At 49.1% G+C, this 18,506-nt stretch overlaps 1 protein-coding gene across 1 annotated transcript in view; it reads left to right on the top strand.

The window, feature by feature from the left end:
- EFCAB6 (EF-hand calcium binding domain 6) overlaps nucleotides 1-18,506 on the top strand; it is a 249,820-nt gene that overhangs the window by 217,304 nt on the left and 14,010 nt on the right. Inside the window, exon 28 of the mRNA XM_034644165.1 lies at nucleotides 12,986-13,213. Coding sequence (XP_034500056.1) covers nucleotides 12,986-13,213 — 228 coding nt within the window. The remainder of the gene's footprint in view (nucleotides 1-12,985; nucleotides 13,214-18,506) is intronic.

Genomic DNA, 18,506 nt, shown 5'->3' with positions numbered 1-18,506 from the left:
CCCCCCACCCCCCCCNGCCCCCCCCCCCCCGCCGTGATATGCGCACATGCCGGAGCCAGGCACTGGTCTAAGCCCCTACACACTGTACTGTACATTAACTCGGCCAACCTCCTAACAGTCTTTGAAGGTGTGGGTTCCATCATTATCCGCATTTTGTGGTTGAGCAAACTGAGGTACAGAGGGGTTACACGCCTAGAAGCGCACAGCCAGCAGGCCCGAGTGCTCCAAGTCCTGCCTGGCCGATGGGAGCCGTCCTCACATCCACTCCGCGGGGCTGTTACTTGGATTAAGTGCGTTCATGCGGGAAGAGCTTCACGTGGTTCCGAACAGAGCAAACCCGAAATGTTTGCATCCATTATTTATTTTTTTATTCTCTCCTACTTCAGTGAGCGCATGTTTAATGTTTAATGTTTAGTAATGATGTGATTATATGGTGTGGAATTTATTTGAGTGGAAGAATTTATTTTAATAGTTTCATAAACGACTTCAGCCATGAGTTTATTGAATCATTAAAGGGTCAAAGGGGGGGTTCAAATGTTTGCTTTATCTCTCTGCATTTTATGGCAATTTCACGCTACCGAAGGGTTTGTGAATGGGGCGTTTGCAAAGGCATCCAGATAGATCCTTTGTGAATGTCGATCTGTAGGATGGAAGTGAGCTTGGAACCGGAGGACGCCGAGGATTTAGTCTGCCTCATCAGGGCAAAGAGGGGTGCAAACAGTTTTGATGAGCTTGTGCTAAGTCTGGATGTTGGAGATGGGGCTTCCTGGGTGTGGGGACCCACGTGTGCAGGGACCCAGGTGGAGAAAGCCCCGCCCTGTGGCATGACTAGCATGACTTGAGGTGAGGGGAGAGGGCAGGGACGGTGGGGTGAGGCCAGAGGGGGAAGGGCTCTGGGAGGCAGGCCCACGGAAGGTCTCACCTGCCTGCTTACTTCCTTAGGCGTCTCCAAAAGCTTCAGCTCCTCCAGGGCAGGGGGTCCGTCTGCATCCACTGCTCTGTTCCCTGTGTCTGGGCCAGTGCCTGATACACAGTAGGTAGGCCCTTGTCATATGTATGAGTTGTCACCTCCTTATTATTGGTAGGTGTTTGGATTCTCGTGCATGGGGTAGGTGCTGGAGTCATGATGGAGTGGGAAGAGCATAGCTTTGCTGTCAGATCGTCTTGAGCTCCATTGTCTGCTTGCAGGAGAGTAGCCCAGCCCTGCTGACTAGAAGCTCGTCTTGGTTATAGCCTTCCCGAAGGAAGGACCTTTGGGCTGACCGTTGTTCATTGGCCGGAAAGAATTCTTGCGTGGTAAGAGATCTCAGTTCGAGGCAGTTGTCATGCCACCGGGAAACCTGGATTATGCCTGGAATCCTAGCATCACTCCCCTGCTTCTGCAAACAGGGCACTGGTTATAGACACCAATCCCCTAATCGCGCAGATCTCGAGATCTCCTGATAGATGAGAGTGCGCTGTCGGGGGGGGCTCTCGGTCTGGGGGCTCTCGGTCCGGCGCTAAAGGTCAGTAGCAGCACGCTTGCACACAGCTATCACTTCATTTCGTCTGGATTTTTTATGTTCTATCCTTTTTTTTTGTTTTTTGACAGGCAGTTTTGCTGCTGTTGTTATTTTTAACATTCATTTATTCACTGTAAATACAAATGGAGATACAGTACAATTAATTTCTTTGCTAATCAAAATATTTGATCAAATGAAGCAATTTTTCAATTCTTAGAAGTAATTATACTGTTCTTTCAAAGGAAGAGGAGGAATTCTTTAGTGGGTATTTCTAATTAGGAGTTTTGCTACCTGCTGTGCTCCTACTCTGTGCGAAGTTTTAGGATTTTTTTTTTCTCCTGTAAGGAATTATAGAAAAACTATATAATCTCCCCCCAAGTATTCAGAACAAAACTTGGTGGGAAAATCATGCAATCTGATTAGCTAATTTTATCCTTCATAATAGTTAAATGAATACACCAACGTGTTTCTAATCTGACAGCTGGAACGGACTTGCTAAACCACGTTGCGTGTCCTCATGCTCGCAGCCATGTGACTGCCACCTTGGCCACCCACAGGAGGAGGGTCACAAAGTTCCTGAGCAACGTGCCCACCATTAGTGAACACCAACAGCCAGAAAACCATCTTTGCCAAACAGCTTCCTTTCTTTCTCTGTACTCTGAGCACACCCCTTTTTATTTCTCACTAACGAGACATTCAGAACTGCATTGGTCAGCTATCGCCAGGTTAAAAACCACCACCAAACCTCCGTGACAATGAGCATCTACTGATCTTTGCATCTGTAGGGTGGCTGGTCCAGGCTGGCCCAGCTCAGGTGGCTTGAGTGGAACATCTCTGCTCCACGTGTTCTCAGCTCCTCCTCAGACCCGTGCTGTGCCCGGGGCCTGTTCTTCTCAAGGCAGCGCCCCCAGCACAGGAGGGCTTGCCCACTCACGCTAGTGTTTTTTATATTCTTGAGTCACATTATACTTGGTAAACTTCCCTTGCCCAAAGCAAGTCACGTGGCTGAATCCAAAGCCATATCCCCAGCTTCTTCAGTGTGAGGAACCCCAAAGTCACACGGCAAAGGGTGTGGACACACGGAGAGTGGAGGAGACCAGCCTTGAACGCAGTATTCCATAGGAAACAATGTATGCGTACCTCTGTTTCCAGCTCTACTGGATTTTTTGACACTTCAATCCACCTCTTCTCTATTGTGTTCTCTCTTCCTATTATCCTTTTTATAACTTTTCCTAGAAAAGTTGTTCGGGATATGACTTGGTGGCAAACTGATTTCATAAGTCAGCCACAGTTATGGCTAGACATAACTAGACAGGATGCTAGAAGGTTCTTTTCTGGAATCATTCCCTTTTCGAGCTGTTGGAAGAAGAGTACAATAGCCAGCATGTGAGCTAACAAACTTCCAGGTTCAGTTAACCCTTCTGGAGCATGCCCTGCCTGCAGCTGGCTCTTGTGGTCGGCGTAACTCCCGTCACGTGCTGCTCCCTCCCTCCCTGCCCTTGGTTTAGTCAGGTGTGGGTTAGGTCAGCAAACTTCTCATTTGGTGCTTCCCCCACCACCTCGGATGTTAGTTTCCTGCAGCAGAGACAGGCTCATTCATCTTTACATCAGACGGGCTGGTACAGTGCCTGAAATGGATACTGTGCTCCCTGATTGTGTCTGCCTTCTCCTGGATGATTCTTACGGGCCAGTTCTCTTCCACTGCTGTGGCTATCACTGCCTTACAAATGGAGAACCTACGCCCAGAGAAATGAAGTGACTTGCTTGAAGCCACAGCCAGAGGAACCTGGAGCAGGGCTCTGGCTCAGCCACGCTGAATCGGAGCCCGGGGCAGCTGGTCAGGAGACCAGGGCTCTGTGGAATGTCCACGGTGTTCCTGGGCTCTTGCCCAGGCTCCTGGGGTATGTGACCACATCTCAGACCTGGCTGCCACTACCCTGGCAGGTGGCTTGACCTACAGGCAATAGCATGTCCCAGAATGCCTCTGTGATGACTCACGATAGAAACGGTGTTAACCAGGAGCTGGGATTCAAACCCAGGTCTGTCAGACACGGGCAGAAATATCTGGATTCACAGCCCCCGGGAGCAGCAGCAGCAAGAATGGCAGCCTACGTTTGCCAGGCATGGGGCCAAGCACTGTGCAGTGTCATTTTGTGGAAATCCCAGGCCTGCCCTTTGAGCTGGTTTTGTTTTTATCCCTGCTTTATCCCTGGGAGGGAAATGAGGCAGAGAGGGGTGTGATGTCTTGCTCAAGATCACAAGAAGAAGGCAGAGCTCAGCTCCATTCAGTTCTGGCCAACCCCAAAGCCCTCGGTTGATGGGAGACTGTCCCTCCAGGCCCAGCACCCTTGGCCTGACCAGTGTGGCCCCTGGCCCCTGTGCTCTGTCCAGGCCAGTGAACTTGGAATCACGGGGCCACTGCCTCTAGCCGTGCTCCTGCAGCAGCCCGGCAGGCAGGCCCCTTCTCGTGCTGGCGTGAGGCACCTAGAGATGGTAGGTCTGGCCCAAGCTGGGAAGATGCGACATGGTCTGGGAATCCCGGCCCTGTGCCTACAGGGCTCTCCCCAGCTCTTCAGCTGGCAGCCGTGTGCACTGGGAGAAACCCCAGTCAGAGCCAAAGACAGTGGCAAAGACCTCAGGCTGCAGAAGGGAGAGGAGCCCTCCCCAAAGGCATGGGCTCCAGATGAATTCTGCACAGGCCTGTGCTTGCTTCTCTCTGACCACCCCTTTACCCCAAATCTCCTCCCTCTGACCCTCACCCCAGACCTCCTCCCTCTGACCCCCACCCACCCAGGCTGCCTCCATCCAACTCACACCCACCACAGCAGCCTCTTGGGTGATTCCATGCAATGGCAGGATTTAGAACCACAGGTGTCAGACTGTGACTTGCTTTTACTAAATGAGATCTACGGATACGTTTGAAACTGAAAAGCACTCCATGTTATTCACAGGCTCTTGGATGATTATATACTTCCCATATTGGGACATGGTTTCTTTTATTTATTTTGCCAACATTGTAAAGTCACAAAGGGGACCAGGAATTTTCTTCTTGGCAGCGGTGGTCCCTATTTCCCTGCAACATCAAGAGGGACAGTTGTTTGGTAAAACAAGGCTCTCTGAACACCCTAGAGCAAATGAGAGAAAATTCCTTCACAACAGAAGTCATTCTCTAGCTGGGTCAGACCTATGGTGTTTAAGATTTTTTTCTTTTAAGTACCCGGAACAGCCAGGTATGCATACAGGTGTTGGCTGAGAGGCCACAGGCAGGAGCACGGAGGTGCAGGCCCCACGGCTCCTGTTCCAAACGACGGTGTGGACGAAGGTGGGCGCCCGGCACCTGATCCCTCCCCTGTGGTTCTCGGTGTCCCAGCTATCATTCCTATCCTGAAGGTGCCTTTTATGGAAAGCCTAGTTAGTTTCGGAAAGTGACATTTACATCTGAAGATAGTGATGTCCTTTCTGATTAGGAGAAACATTCCTTCTAGTTATAGAAAAAGCACTATTTTTTCCCCATTCAGATATAATGATCACGTGAGAAGTGCCAGGGACACAAAAGCGCCAGACCAAGAGCCATCTGTTCTTCCCTGGCGTCTTCAGTGCCTCAGAGTGAGGCTGGCGGTGGCTGAGCGGCTTTGTTCAAAAAGCAGGACGAGAACCAGAATCGGGGCGCCTGACAGATTCCGCTCCTACGTGCCCTGATGGAAGAGCCAGGAGGCTCTGCCCTTCCGCGGCCGGGCTGGGGGGCGGGGGTGCTCTGGGTGGCGTGCGGAGCAGGGCAGCCATGCCCGAGGGCTCTGGGGACCTGCAGATCAGGGGTGCCTCCTGGTCACCGAGGTGATGACCGTGGTGCCACTGGGAGTGGCGTGATCCGTGATCTCAGTTTATTCTTTGCAGCGTACTTGTCGTTTCTAAGTTTTCTGCAGTGAAAGCACAGTAATTATTTTTGAAGGCGGCCAAAGAATATTTCTAACTGGCAGCAAAACCCCCTCCGTGAGAAGTTTTATTCCCCCCGCGCTCTCGTGTGTGTGGACAGGAAATGGTGCTGCTTCTGTTCTCCTTGGCAAGTGCCTGTGTGTGTCCCCTTGCCTCCCGCCCTCCTGGCCTGGAAGAAGGTGGGGGGCCCCGGTCTGCAGCTCAGGGCCTGTGGGAAGGCTGACTTTGCAGGCCCCGGCTTTTGTGGCTTTCCTGACTTCCAGCGTTCCTCCACCTCCCACCTTGCTGAGTAAGGACATGGCCTCGGGCTCTGGGTTTTCAGCTGACTTACACCCGCCCTTCCTTTGCCTCCAGCTCAGTCGTCTCCTCCTCTGGGAGGCCTGTGGTGTCCACAGCACGGTGCCCCCTTCTAAGAGCGCACAACCCGCTTAGAATCGCTCTGGTCTCTCCCTCCCCCGCTGGAGGCTCCACCTGGGAAGAGACCTTATTTAAGGGTTACTTCTTACCTCTGCCTCCTCAGTGTCTAGAAGAGTGCCGGCATGCAGCAGATATCCCACAAGTGTTTGTGAAAGACTCGGGACAGTACTCGCGGGCGTGCATTGAGTGTTCATTCTCCACAAGGGCATTGCGCGCCACGTGTGCCCACAGGTGCTCACCTGCCCCTCGGGGCTCTGGGATTCAGGTGTTACTCAGATCCATGCACAGGTGGAGAACAGGGGTCCGACTCACAGCCAGGCTGTCCCACTGAGCAGGGCTCCCCGGCCAGCCTGTCCCCAGCGTCACTCACAACCAGACGGTCCCAAACCCTGGACCTCAGGACCCCTGACTCTCCCAGCTTGAGAGCTCCAGTCACCCTCCTGACTCTACTTTCCTTCCCTCTCCACCCAGGGAACCAGTGTTAATACTCATGTGTGTTTGTGCGTGTGCGTGTGCACACGTGAACAGTCATTTGGGCTATTTTATGGATCCTTTTCCACTTAGTACATCACAAACATCTTATCATACTATTAAATTATTCCTTGAAAGATTCTAAATGGCTGCACTGTAATCCATCCTATAGAAATATCATACCTTGGGGCACCTGGGTGCCTCAGTTGGTTAAATGCCTGACTCTTGATTTTGGCTCAGGTTATGACCTCGAGGTCATGAGATCGAGCCCCGCGTTGGGCTCCATACTCAGCATGGAGTCTGCTTGAGATTCTCTGTCCCTCTCCTGCTCCTCTTCCCACTGGCACACATGCTCTCTCGCTCTCTCTCTCAAATACATAAATAAAATCTTTTAAAAAGAAGTGTATCTTTTTAACTGTTTCCGTGCTGTCAGACATCCAAACTGTTGCCAATTTTGTAAGATCTTATTAATTTTCTAAATAATCCTGTAATGATTGTAATTCCGTGAGCTCACCTAGTTTGTTTCCTGAAGGAGAGTCCTAGAAGGAGAGGTACTAAGTCAAAGGATAGGAACTTTTTATGGCTTCATATATGTTATTCCATCTATTCCAGCAATGATATCTTCAATCAGAAATTTGCCAGTTTGAAGAAAAAATCTAATCTTATTTTCATTTCCATTTCTTTGCATTTTGACAAGTTCAGAGCTTTTTAACATAGATCCAGGACAACTGCCCAGAGCAGAATCCAAGGATCCTGCCACTTCATTCATTTTATTGGTTGTGATATTTTTCCATTGTATGGATGCATTGTTTATTCACTCTTTCTTTGAACAAGACCCCACTGTGTGCCAGGCCTGTGCTAAACACTTGGGAATTCAGCAGTGAATAAAAGACTAGAGTCCTTGCCTTCATGAAGTTTATCTTCTGTTAGGGTAAGGAAGACAGTTAAGGAGTAAACATATAGGGAATCAGAGAGTGATAAGCACTACAGAACACAAGCAAGGACAAGGGAAAGGGAGGGAATGTGGAGTATGGCTCAGGCATGTTCTAAAAACCCTGAAGGATATGTGAGAACAGCAAGTGCAAAGGCCCTGAGGCAGAAAGGCACTTGGTGTGTTTGAAAAAAAGCCGGAGGCTTGGTGGCTCTGAGCAGAGTGAACAACGAAGAGAGTCACAAAGTGAGGTCAGAGAGTGTTGGGGGTGCTGGAGAGGGCCATTGTGAAGCTCTGCCTATTACTCTGGGCGATCTGTGAAAGCCTTTTGAGAGGTTTGCTTGATCTGACTTGCACTGTAAAAACATCATCCTCAGAGGAAAATGACTATGGCTCTGTGATTATGGTTCTGCCCTTGCTTATCCCTCCATCGGGAGAGCAAGTGTTAATACTTGTGTGTGTGTGTGTGTGTGTGTGTGTATATATATATATATATATATATATATATATATATATATATACTTTAAAAACATCATCCTCGGAGGAAAATGAACGCACGTGGACGCAGAGAGACAGTTGCTGTACTTGGTGTAAGGGACAATGGTGGCCTGGGCCAGGTGAAGATGGGGCAGTCAGCTTCCAGATACGCACTGTGAAAGCAGAGCCACTGGGATCTGTGGATGGTTTGGAAGTGGTGGTAGATATTTCATCGGTGACTCCAGGCCTAAGTTACTGGAAGGACAGTCCCCATTTGCCAAGGTGGAGACCTTGGAGGACCGTGGTTTGAAGCTGATGAGTCAAGGGAGGAGAAAAAACTTTCCTCTATGAAACTTGGATGTTCTTTCTTGTTTACGAGGTCCCTCCAACCCAAAGCTGTCTTGGAGTCAACCACACTGTTCCCTGCTATTTCAGTAGTGTCGTGGCTCGGCCACAGTTAGAGGCCTTTTCTCACCCAGTAACAACGTAAGCAGGTGACCACTGACTTTCTTGCATGTTTCTAGACCAAGCTGCACGCCTCTGGTTATATCATGTTTATAGCATGTTGTTATCTGGCAGTCAAAAACTTCATCACTAGGCTTTCCCAAGAATTTCATGGCAATTCTCCTATATTTATTTCTCTGTATCAACTTTAATGTCCATATGTCTGATGGTTCTCCCAAATATCCATTGATATTTTATTAAGATTTTACTAATTTTATGATTTGAGATCTTTCGAGATGGAGTCTTCACATCTGGGATCATAGTACACGTCCCTCTGTATTCCAGCCTTGCTTTGACAGCCACTCTGTCGAATGTGCACAGCTGTCTCTGTGTAGGTCTTAAGCTTTCATATGAAATTTATCCCAAGGTATTCAAGAGCTTGTCACCAGTGTTTTCACAATACAGTTTTTTTTTTTAAGATTTTATTTATTCTATTTATTTGACAGAGAGAGAGGGAACACAAGCAGGGGGAGTGGGAGAGAGAGAAGCAGGCTTCCCTCTGAGTAAGGAGCCCAATGCGGGGCTTGATCCCAGGACTCTGGGATCATGACCTGAGCTGAAGGCAGACGCTTAATGACTGAGCCACCCAGGCGCCCCTCACAATGCAATTTCTAATGAGTTACAATTACCACCCAAAAAATGATATTGCTGTTTTGTATTTTTGGCTTTATTCCAGCCACTTTCCTCACTGTCTTGAGATTTTCTAGTTGTAGAGTCACATCCACAAATAATGCTGAATCTCGTTTTTCAACATTCATACAGTTTATTTCATCTTCTTGTCTTATTTCGAAAGCTGGAGCCTCTAAAAATGTGAATAGTAGAACTGACAGTTGAGTGTGCCTATCTTGTTTCAGACTTAATGCTTTACTATGTTACCCATTTAATATGCTTGCAGACGGTGTCTGGCTAATACTCTCATTTAGGGAGAGAGTATTACGTAAGGATCTTCTTTTTATTTCTATGTGGCGTAGCTATTGTATTCGAGCGTGCACCATTTCTATCAGGAATCGCTTCTGGATTTTGTTAAATGCCTTTTTGCCATCTGTCAGTACGTGACCTAATGTAAGGAACTGAAAGGTCTGCTAATTCTTGAAGGATTCTTATACTTAGAGTAAACCCTAGTTGATTTTTGATTTAAAAATACTGGTTCTGGGGCGCCTGAGTGGCACAGCGGTTAAGCGTCTGCCTTCGGCTCAGGGCGTGATCCCGGCGTTATGGGATCGAGCCCCACATCAGGCTCCTCCGCTGGGAGCCTGTTTCTTGCTCTCCCACTCCCCCTGCTTGTGTTCCCTCTCTCACTGGCTGTCTCTCTGTCAAATGAATAAATAAAATCTTAAAAAAAAATAAAATAATGGTTCTATATATTCCTAATGGTCTTTTTAAAAATGTTTTAATGTCTTCACATTAGTGTCCATAAATTAGGTTGGTTTATATTTTTTATTTGAAGTGCTTATCACATTTTGGTATTAGGGAAATATATATAATGAGTTGGAAAAGTATATATTCCTTTCTGTGTTCTGGAATAATTTGACTAACGTAAAAATTATTTATTGCTTTAAAGTGAGATACAGCTTACCCTTAAAATCAGCTAGGTTTGGCACCTTTTTAATAATAGATGATAGATCTTTTAACAGCCTTTTCCATTTCTAGGTCCTATTCAGGCCTTTCTAATACTCAAGTTAAATTTAATAATCTCTATTTGCTTAAAAATGATTCAATTTCCTCTGGAGTTGAAACCATATTAACCCAGGGTTGCATAATCAAAGTCGTGAGAATTCTTCCATATCTGTTGGTAGAATGAGAGGATTTCCAATTTGTTTTGTGTTTTAAAACTTTCAAAGAGCACTTACATATACCGTCTCACGTCAGCCCTTCCTTATTCCTCCTGGGTAGATGAGGAAACCAAGGGGGAAGGGGGCTAGCGGCTTGCATGGGGCCACACAACGTATTGGAGGCAGAGTCTAGCCTCAGACCCAAACCTCCCACCTTCCTGTGCTAGACTTGTCCACCTGTGTTCTTCCCAGCTGTGTCCCCTGGGGGCCCATCCTTCTCAGGGCACAAAGGAGCGCCAAGTGTCAGGACGGACTTTGAGCGCGACTCTCCTTCCGGAGGAGGCTCCTTTGCTCTCTGAACGCCAACATTCCTTGGAATGTTTAGGGAAACAGCCATGTGCTTAGCTATGGGAGGTGAGCTGTAACTGTTTGGAAATGTATCACATCTGCCAGTAAGGCAGTTTCATTTTCTAGAACGGGAAAAGAAAGGCATTCACTTGCTTTCGATGGCTCCAAGTGGACGTATTTAAAAGCTTCTGTTGACGTTTTGGTGGTTGAAGATGAGACAGGCTGTGGTCCGAGTGTGTGGGATCACGGTTTTGAGGGTATTTCCAAGAGCATCCTGTGTTTGATGCAACTTCATAAAGTAACACATGCTCTGACCTGAAGGACAGTAACACAGAGTACATATATTGCTGTGGAATTGTTGAAAATGAGACATGACCAAGATTTTTTTTTATTTAAATTCGATTAGCCAACATACAGTACATCATTAGTCTCAGATGTAGTGTTCAGTAATTTATCAGTTGCATATAACACCCAGTGCTCATCACATCAAGTGCCCTCCTTAATGCCCATCACCCAGTTACCCCATTCCCCCACCCACCTCCCCTCCAGCAACCCTCAGTTTGTTCCCCAGAGTCCGGAATTTCTTATGGTTTGTCTTCCTCTCTGATTTCTTCCCGTTCAGTTACCCCTCCCTTCCCCTAGGATCCTTTGCACTGTTTCTTGTATTCCACGTATGAGTGAAACCATATGATAATTGTCTTTCTCTGATTGACTTATCCACTCAGCATAATACCCTCCAGTTCCATCCACGTGAATATAAATGTTAAGTATTCATTCTTTCTGATGACTGAGTAATATTCCATTGTATATGTGGACCACATCTTCTTTATCCATTTATCTGTCGATGGACATCTCAGCTCCTTCTACAGTTTAGCTATTGTGGACATTGCTGCTATGAACATTGGGGTGCAGGTGCCCCTTTGGATCAATTCATTCGTATCTTTGGGGTAAATATCTAGTAGTGCAATCACTGGGTCGGAGGGTAGCTCTATTTTTAACATCTTGAGGAATCTCCATACTGTTTTCTACAGTGGCTGCACCGGCTTGCATTCCCACCAACAGTTCACGAGGGTTCCTCTTTCTCCACAACCTCGTCAACACTTGTTGTTGCCTGTCTTGTTAATTTTAGCCATTCTGACTGGTATGAGGTGGTATCTCATTATGGTTTTGATTTGTGTTTCCCTGACGACAAGTGACGTGGAGCATTTTTTTCATGAGACATGACCAGATTTTAATACTAGTTTGGATTAACATGAAAATCTTGTAAAGGTCTCAGCACAGTGTTGCATCATGAGAGAAGTCACAGCTACAGTCATGACAGGTTTTGATGGAGGAAATGCAGCAGATTTCAGAATTCACCCTGGTCGGGAGGCAGCTCTCATGCATCATCACCCGTGCGTTCCCACAAAGCCCGGCGTCCCCTCCCATCCCACAGCCTCACGCCTTCCTCAAACTTTAGGAGCTGAACCGCTGAGGCAGCAACCACAGGTCTGGTTTGGGGGACCTTTTTCTGCTTGCAGCAAAGAGGTGGATGTCAGGGCTGCTTCCCTGGGCCTGCCCACTCCCCCTGAGCCCTGTCCCCTCGCAGAAGGCTCAGGATGCAGCTGCCCTTTGAGCCCCAGTCTCCCAAGTCTGGCTTCATTGCGAGCTAAGTCTGTCCTCCTCACTGGCCCCAGGGTGAACAGAGACCCTTGTCATCTTAGCATCAGCTGGTGATCACTAAGTAACTTCCTTGTCTGCTATTCCTGCTGTCCCACTGGTCCACCATGGTGGTCATCAGCATGTGTGGAACACGGGCTGCGGTCCTCCCCAGGCTCCTCCCTGCCCACCCTGCCTGGGCCTCTCACCAGCACATAGCCTATACATCCAGTAAGAAGGTCTTCTCTTCCCCCTCTTTCCCCACAGCCCGTTCCTCCTTCCTGCAGAAAGAGGCCCCTGAGCCCAGGCTGTGGCTCGCCCTCCTGCGGGCTCCCAGGCACCATGGACAGCGCCATGAGGCCCTGACCTTGGCTCCCTGACTGCTCGGGGAGAGGTTCAGAATGCCAGGGCTCCAAGGGCCTACTCCACTGCCCCACTCAGCCTCCAACCCCAAAAATTCTGCACTTGCCAGGATTAGATCCCCATGGGCCTCGAAGTTTTGGGCTTAAGGGAACACTTAGCAAGCAGAGGTGCTGCAACATCGTGTAGTGAGGGCCATCACAAACTACCTTGCCGATTCTAACGCTGTGAGTATAAATCCACTACCCTGGTGTCCAGAACTAAAGCGGTCTGGATACACGTTCACTCCCTTACCTCAGAGAATACACTCGCTGTGCGTTTGTGAAGCGAACCAAAGGACAGACCGAATGAGTGAATGGATGAGAATAAAGGCCTGCCTTCCTCTGGACCAGCTCCACATGTCCCCCACATGGTGGCCCTGACTGTGGCTCCCTGTCCGTGGCCAGGAAGCCCAGACTTCCCTTCAGCCAAGTCTGAACCTCTGGTTGGATCCTGTCTGAGACCCACGTCTGGGTGGCACTTTTGCTCACCAATCTGGGGCTCCCCTGGGACCTGCCATGGGCAGTGGGCCCAGAGCCACGAGATGATTTATTATTTATTATTTGGATCAATTTTCCTTTTTTCCCCCCCAGACTGCTGCTGAGTGGGCTGAGAAAATGCCCAAAGGCCCGCCGCCCACGTCTTCCAAGGGAACGGCAAACCAGGAGCTGCTGGCTCGGCTCCACAAGGCAGTGGGCTCCCATTACCACGCGATTGCTCAGGAGTTTGAGAACTTCGACACCATGAAAACGAACACCGCCTCCAGGGATGAATTCAGGGCCATTTGTTCCCGCCACGTCCAAATTCTGACAGATGAGCAAGTAAGAAATGCATTTGGTTCATCGTCCTAACCAATGTTGTATGAGCATCAGGCCAGAGTTTAGGGCTGATCTCAATTTTGGAAATACTTGAAGGTTTTGAGGGGTGTTGTTATGCTGTTGTTGTTGTTATTGTTTTGTTTTCAATCTTACTGAAGACTCACAGGAGCCTTCTGTTTGTGTAACAAGTATGAATTGCACCTTTTCGATCAGGGTGCAAATGTCACTTTTATTTTTAAAAATCAAATTAAACTCAGCTCCAGTGACCACGCTCCCTCTTCCTTCCCTGGATAATCCCTGGACTCGTGTGACCCAGAGAGGCAGCCAGTCTCTCCCTACACCTGAACGGGGCTGAACGGGGCAACGTCGAGCCTGTGAGTTGCTCTGGAGCTCCCTCCACACACACACCTCTCGCCGCTGCCCTCTCCCTGCCTCACCTTGGTTCCGCTGCCAGTGCTTCCAGAAACTCTGGGGATACCACCGTGGGCATGCTGGTGACATGCCCACCCCACAGGCTGGATACAGGACCCCCTCTCTGAGGCCCTCCTGCCCATCACAGAGGCCCCAGAGGAGATGCTCAGCGGATCCCTCCTCAAAAACTGAATGGTGCTCTTTTTGGCTCTGACAACCTGTCGCGCCGGCTTCTTTGTCCTCCATGACCTTCCAAGGCCAGGAGCACCTCCTGGCAGGATGGCATCCTGAGGGCCTGCCTTGCTTACTAACTCCAGTCAATAATAACACTGAATGTTAGTGCTTGGGGAGCAGTTTCCTGGGTGGCTCGTTCCTCACTGTGACCCAAACACCGAAACAGAACCCAGCACAGGGCAGGTGTGCAGCAAGTCCCGGTGAATGGATAGTGTCGCGGGTGTAGCGTCCGCGTTCTCCACCGCCACGGCCCAGTGGCCAAACAGCCAGGATGACACAGAGCACCAGGGATCCGAGTGCGGAAGCAGAGCTCCCTGCCCAACAGAAAATGCAGTGCTACAAGCACGCTCCACTGTCCAACAAGTCGGCGCCCTATTCCCGGAGAATAACTCAGGCGAAAACGGAAGCCCAAAGTACTTCCGAAAGTAGCCCCACCGCCCTCCTTCCTCTGATTCTGCTCAGGCTCAGCCCAAGAAGCTTCCCGCAGCTCCTAGGTGGAAAGGTCACTCTCGGCTCCCAAGTTGGGTCACTCCACCCTGAGGCCTCATTTTCTGAGGTTTCAGGATTAAGGACGAAGAGCATTCACGGGAAGGGGCGATCATCACACCCGCCCCCCCGCCCCACTCAGGCCTCTGAACTCACCACCCTACAGAATGAATTCATTAATAATAATATGAGCATCAGATTTCACTTTCCTAAAATACCACTTTTTTAAAGCATTATGATCATTTTTGCTAAGCAAATTTAAGCGCTTTTCCCCAACAGTTCAGTCCCATAGATCATCAAAGCTGAGTGAGATCGCTATTTGCAAATACTTCTCTCTATGACTATAAATGGATACAAACCTTTAAAATTAATCCAGTTGCATTTATTATTCTATGGGGCCAACTAACAAAGGTTTTACTAATAAAGATTTTTCATTCCACCTAAATGAATAAAATTTCACTCTAATTATCGATATACATTAATGACATGCTGGCGTATCTGCATGTATAACAGAGAATTGGATTTTAATCATCCACTAAGAAGCTTCCATATCCCCAGCACATCAAGCCCCCCGCCTCTCCAGCAAAATCAAGCACCTATTTTTAAATGCTGCGTTCTAAAAATACGCAGACACATCTCAAATATAGTCTGTATCATCGAGGGCATCAAAGTCTGGCATAAGTACCACGGTTTAAGTTGGGGGATGATTAGCAAAAATTGTGCTCTATTTGGGAAGGGTGCTTCTGGATATAGGCTGGCAAACAGGAAGCCAAAGCCACAGAGATCCACGTGTTTTCTCCTTGCGTGAGTCATGTACTGTGACCTTCTTGGTTGGGTGGTACAGTGTCTGTACCGGGAGACACAGAGGTAATTTGGCACCTCTACAGTGTCTGGACCTCGCTTGCCATTACTCAGAAGGGTTCCCCGAAGATGCTGGGACAGTTCCAACCATGTTAACCAGCATCCGAGTAGAGATCTCGTGTCTTGGTTTATCTGCATTATAAAAACTTGCTCCTCCTAAAAATAAAAAATCCAACCATCATGAATCTGAGAGGTCAGCTTTCTTGACTTACAGAGCCCTGCAAGCAGGGCAAACGTACATCTTTTGAAACCTGTTGGTGTAATTAACCTTTCAGAAAAGGAGAGAGACCTTCCGAGCGGATGGAGTCGGAAACGGATGGCTCTCCGTGGCTCTGCACTACGTGTGTTATAAAAGGCGATAGGGACCCACGGAGAGAGCCTCTCCTGGTCAGGCAATTTAGATCAGTCCTGGTGACTGTGTGAGAACTTGGCTCTATTTGTGGCTATGTTAGGGAAAGGAACCATTCGACATTTCTGAACATTTCAGATGTGGTGTTTCCTAAACAGACACCTCTAGGAGGTGAGAAGCACGCAGGCAAAGAGCAAACAAACCTTCAGGCAGGCGGACCTGGGTTCAATGCTGCTTCTGCACTTGTCCAGCTGTGTGACCTTGGACAAGTTACTCAACCTCTCTGGGCTCCCTTGTCCTTGAGCTTTGTTTGCGTTTGTTATTGCTGCCCTTACCCTGAGGATGCCTGGTGCACAGGCATCAGACTCCCCCAGCAGAGGCGGCGTCACTGTGTGTGGGGTGTGGGCCCGGGGTGCCACGTGGCCACTGAATATTCCTACTCTGTCTCAGCAGCCAGCGGCCCCTAGCCATCTGGGCCACAGGATGGTGTCTCCCCTGCTCTTGGTGCTTAGTACTCAGTGCCAGGCTTGTGCAGGGTGGTGGTATATCTTGGCATGCCTGGTCCAGCCTGGTTTAGGCAGGGCCTGTGCCCCTGGGCCTCAGGGGCAGCACCTTTTCCACGTTTCTGCCCCTCAAGACGCCCTCTGTGGCAGTCAGACTCCACCTTGTCTGTCCGGCAGGGGAGTTTCCCATTCCTCTGCAGGGGTAACGGACCTCTTACCTCGCTTTGTATAGATGCACACCATGGCGGTGCTGCCTCTCCTCCAGGCCTGCTCACACCCTCCCCCCTGGGGCCATGCATCTGTGGCTGGGCCCTGAGGGAGGGGGGTCCTACTCCCCCTAGAGGCAGAAGGGTTTGGGGCTTCCTTCCCTCCCCGCCCCTGGGATCCTGGTCTTGAAAGGGTTTGCTACGCCTCCCCCAGCGGCTTCAGGCTTTCACTTCCCACGAGAGGAGGCTCTGGAGAAGCGAGTAGCCTTGCACGTCTATCCCGTCCTGTGCGTTGTCTACAGACAATGGAGGAGAGCGTGTGAGCGGGAGCTTTCCGTGTCTGGGCCTCCCACTCATTGCAGGCTCACGCGCCAGCCCTCACTTGCCCTGGACGAATCTGTGAACATTTTAGCCGATTTCTTCCCGAGCTCTGCCAGGCACGAGAGCTGGGGTGTCTGGCTGTCTTGGAGACTGGGGGCTCCGTGGCATTCAGTCCCCGTGGCTCCCTGGAGCCTCCGCTCTCTGACGGACTCTAGCACGGTTCTGATTTTGTAGATATTCGACTTTCCCTTGTGGTTAGGAGGGGAGCGGCGTTCTCTGGCAGCTTTCCCCATCACAGAAGCGGACCCCAAAGTCAGATACGTTTAAGTGTTCAGAGGTAGAAAGTACTCTGCATTTGAAGGGGACATTTCAGTAAGTGCACAATCTGCCACCAGGACATGGAAACTTACTCGCTGTCAACTTGTTCACAAACCACCAGAATTTTGCCTGGGTTTCATGCCCAGCTCACGGGCCTGTAATTTCAGAATGCACTCTCATGGTGCCTGTTTCCAGTCTTCTTGATGCCTCTCTGGTCCCCGCAGGCCCCACCGGCCTCCGTCCTGGGCCACATCTTTAGTCCCGATCTGCGTGCTGGGGTGTGATGATCTATCAGGATTGAGGGGCCATGTGTGGGCTTCCGTTTCCCACCCACCCAATTCCACGTCCGTCCCCAGTGTTCATTCTGCCCTTCATGGTGCAGAGAGGATTTCCATGATCGTGCCTTGACTTTCACTTGTACCACAAGATTTAATTGGGAGTTGGTCCATCTCTGCCCCTCCTGCCGGACCAGGAGACACCACTGTTGTCCTTAGTGGTTTTGTCAGTGTCCTCACTCCCTTGCTTCAGGTTTTCACCGCATCCTTAAGCATTCACACCCTTTGTATTCACCCTTGATAACATGGCCTTTGTCCTCCTTCCTCCCCAACGTTGCTAACACAGGAGTGCGGGAGAGCCGGCCACATGTTTCTCTGCTTGCTGAAAGCCCTTCATGAGGAATGGAATTACAATATGGCTTCGTGCTGTCGGTCCATCTTCATTTTTAAAGGGTCTTACCATTGTCCGATCAGTCTTATGTGAGTTTTTTAGGACTTTCGGCAGTTGAGCAAATACGTCTAGAGCACCTGCTGTGTGCCAGCCCCTTCGTGAGACGTTCGGCATTTAAAGATGAATCTCAGACGACCTTCAGAGAGCTCCAGGACCAGGCAGGACGTCGCCTGCGGAGGTGGCTTCAGCACAAGGGGGGAAGGCAGAGAAGAGTGCCGGTCATCCATCCCTGGGGGTTTGGGAGAACTTTCCCGAAGGGAGACCAGTAGCAGGTCCTCTTCCTGTTAGGGAGTGGCTACTGCCCTTGGTGATGGCGAAGTCTCTCCAAGACCATGTGGCCACTTTCTCAAGATCTCTTGCTCCCACGCAGGGACCTCTTAGAGCCATCCTGGCAACTTCCTGCAAATCTACAATTCTTTTGAAATAAAAAGTTTAAAACAGTAATCAAGAGGCCAGAGCAACCTTTTTCATGACACATCTCCAAAGGCAAGAGAGACGAAAGAAAAAATGAACTTGTGGGACTTCATCAAGATANCAAGATAAAAAGCTTCTGCACAGCCAAGGAAACAGTCAAAAAAACTAAGAGGCAGCCCATGGAATGGGAGAAGATATTTGCAAATGACACTACAGATAAAAGACTGTATCCAAGATCTATAAACAACTTCTCAAACTCAATACACGAGAAACAAATAAAACAAAAAATGGGCAGAAGATACGAACTGACACTTTTCCAATGAAGACATACAAATGGCTAACAGACACATGAAAAGATGTTCAAAATCATTAGTCATCAGGGAAATTCAAATCAAAACCACACTGAGATACCACCTTACGCCAGTTAGAATGGCAAAGATAGACAAGGCAAGAAACAACAATTGTTG

Source organism: Ailuropoda melanoleuca, chromosome 15 (genome assembly GCF_002007445.2).
Source record: "Ailuropoda melanoleuca isolate Jingjing chromosome 15, ASM200744v2, whole genome shotgun sequence".
In the NCBI taxonomy this organism is placed as follows: domain Eukaryota; kingdom Metazoa; phylum Chordata; class Mammalia; order Carnivora; family Ursidae; genus Ailuropoda; species Ailuropoda melanoleuca.
Note: the sequence above shows the minus strand (reverse complement) of the source record. Positions and strands in the feature narration are given on the sequence as shown.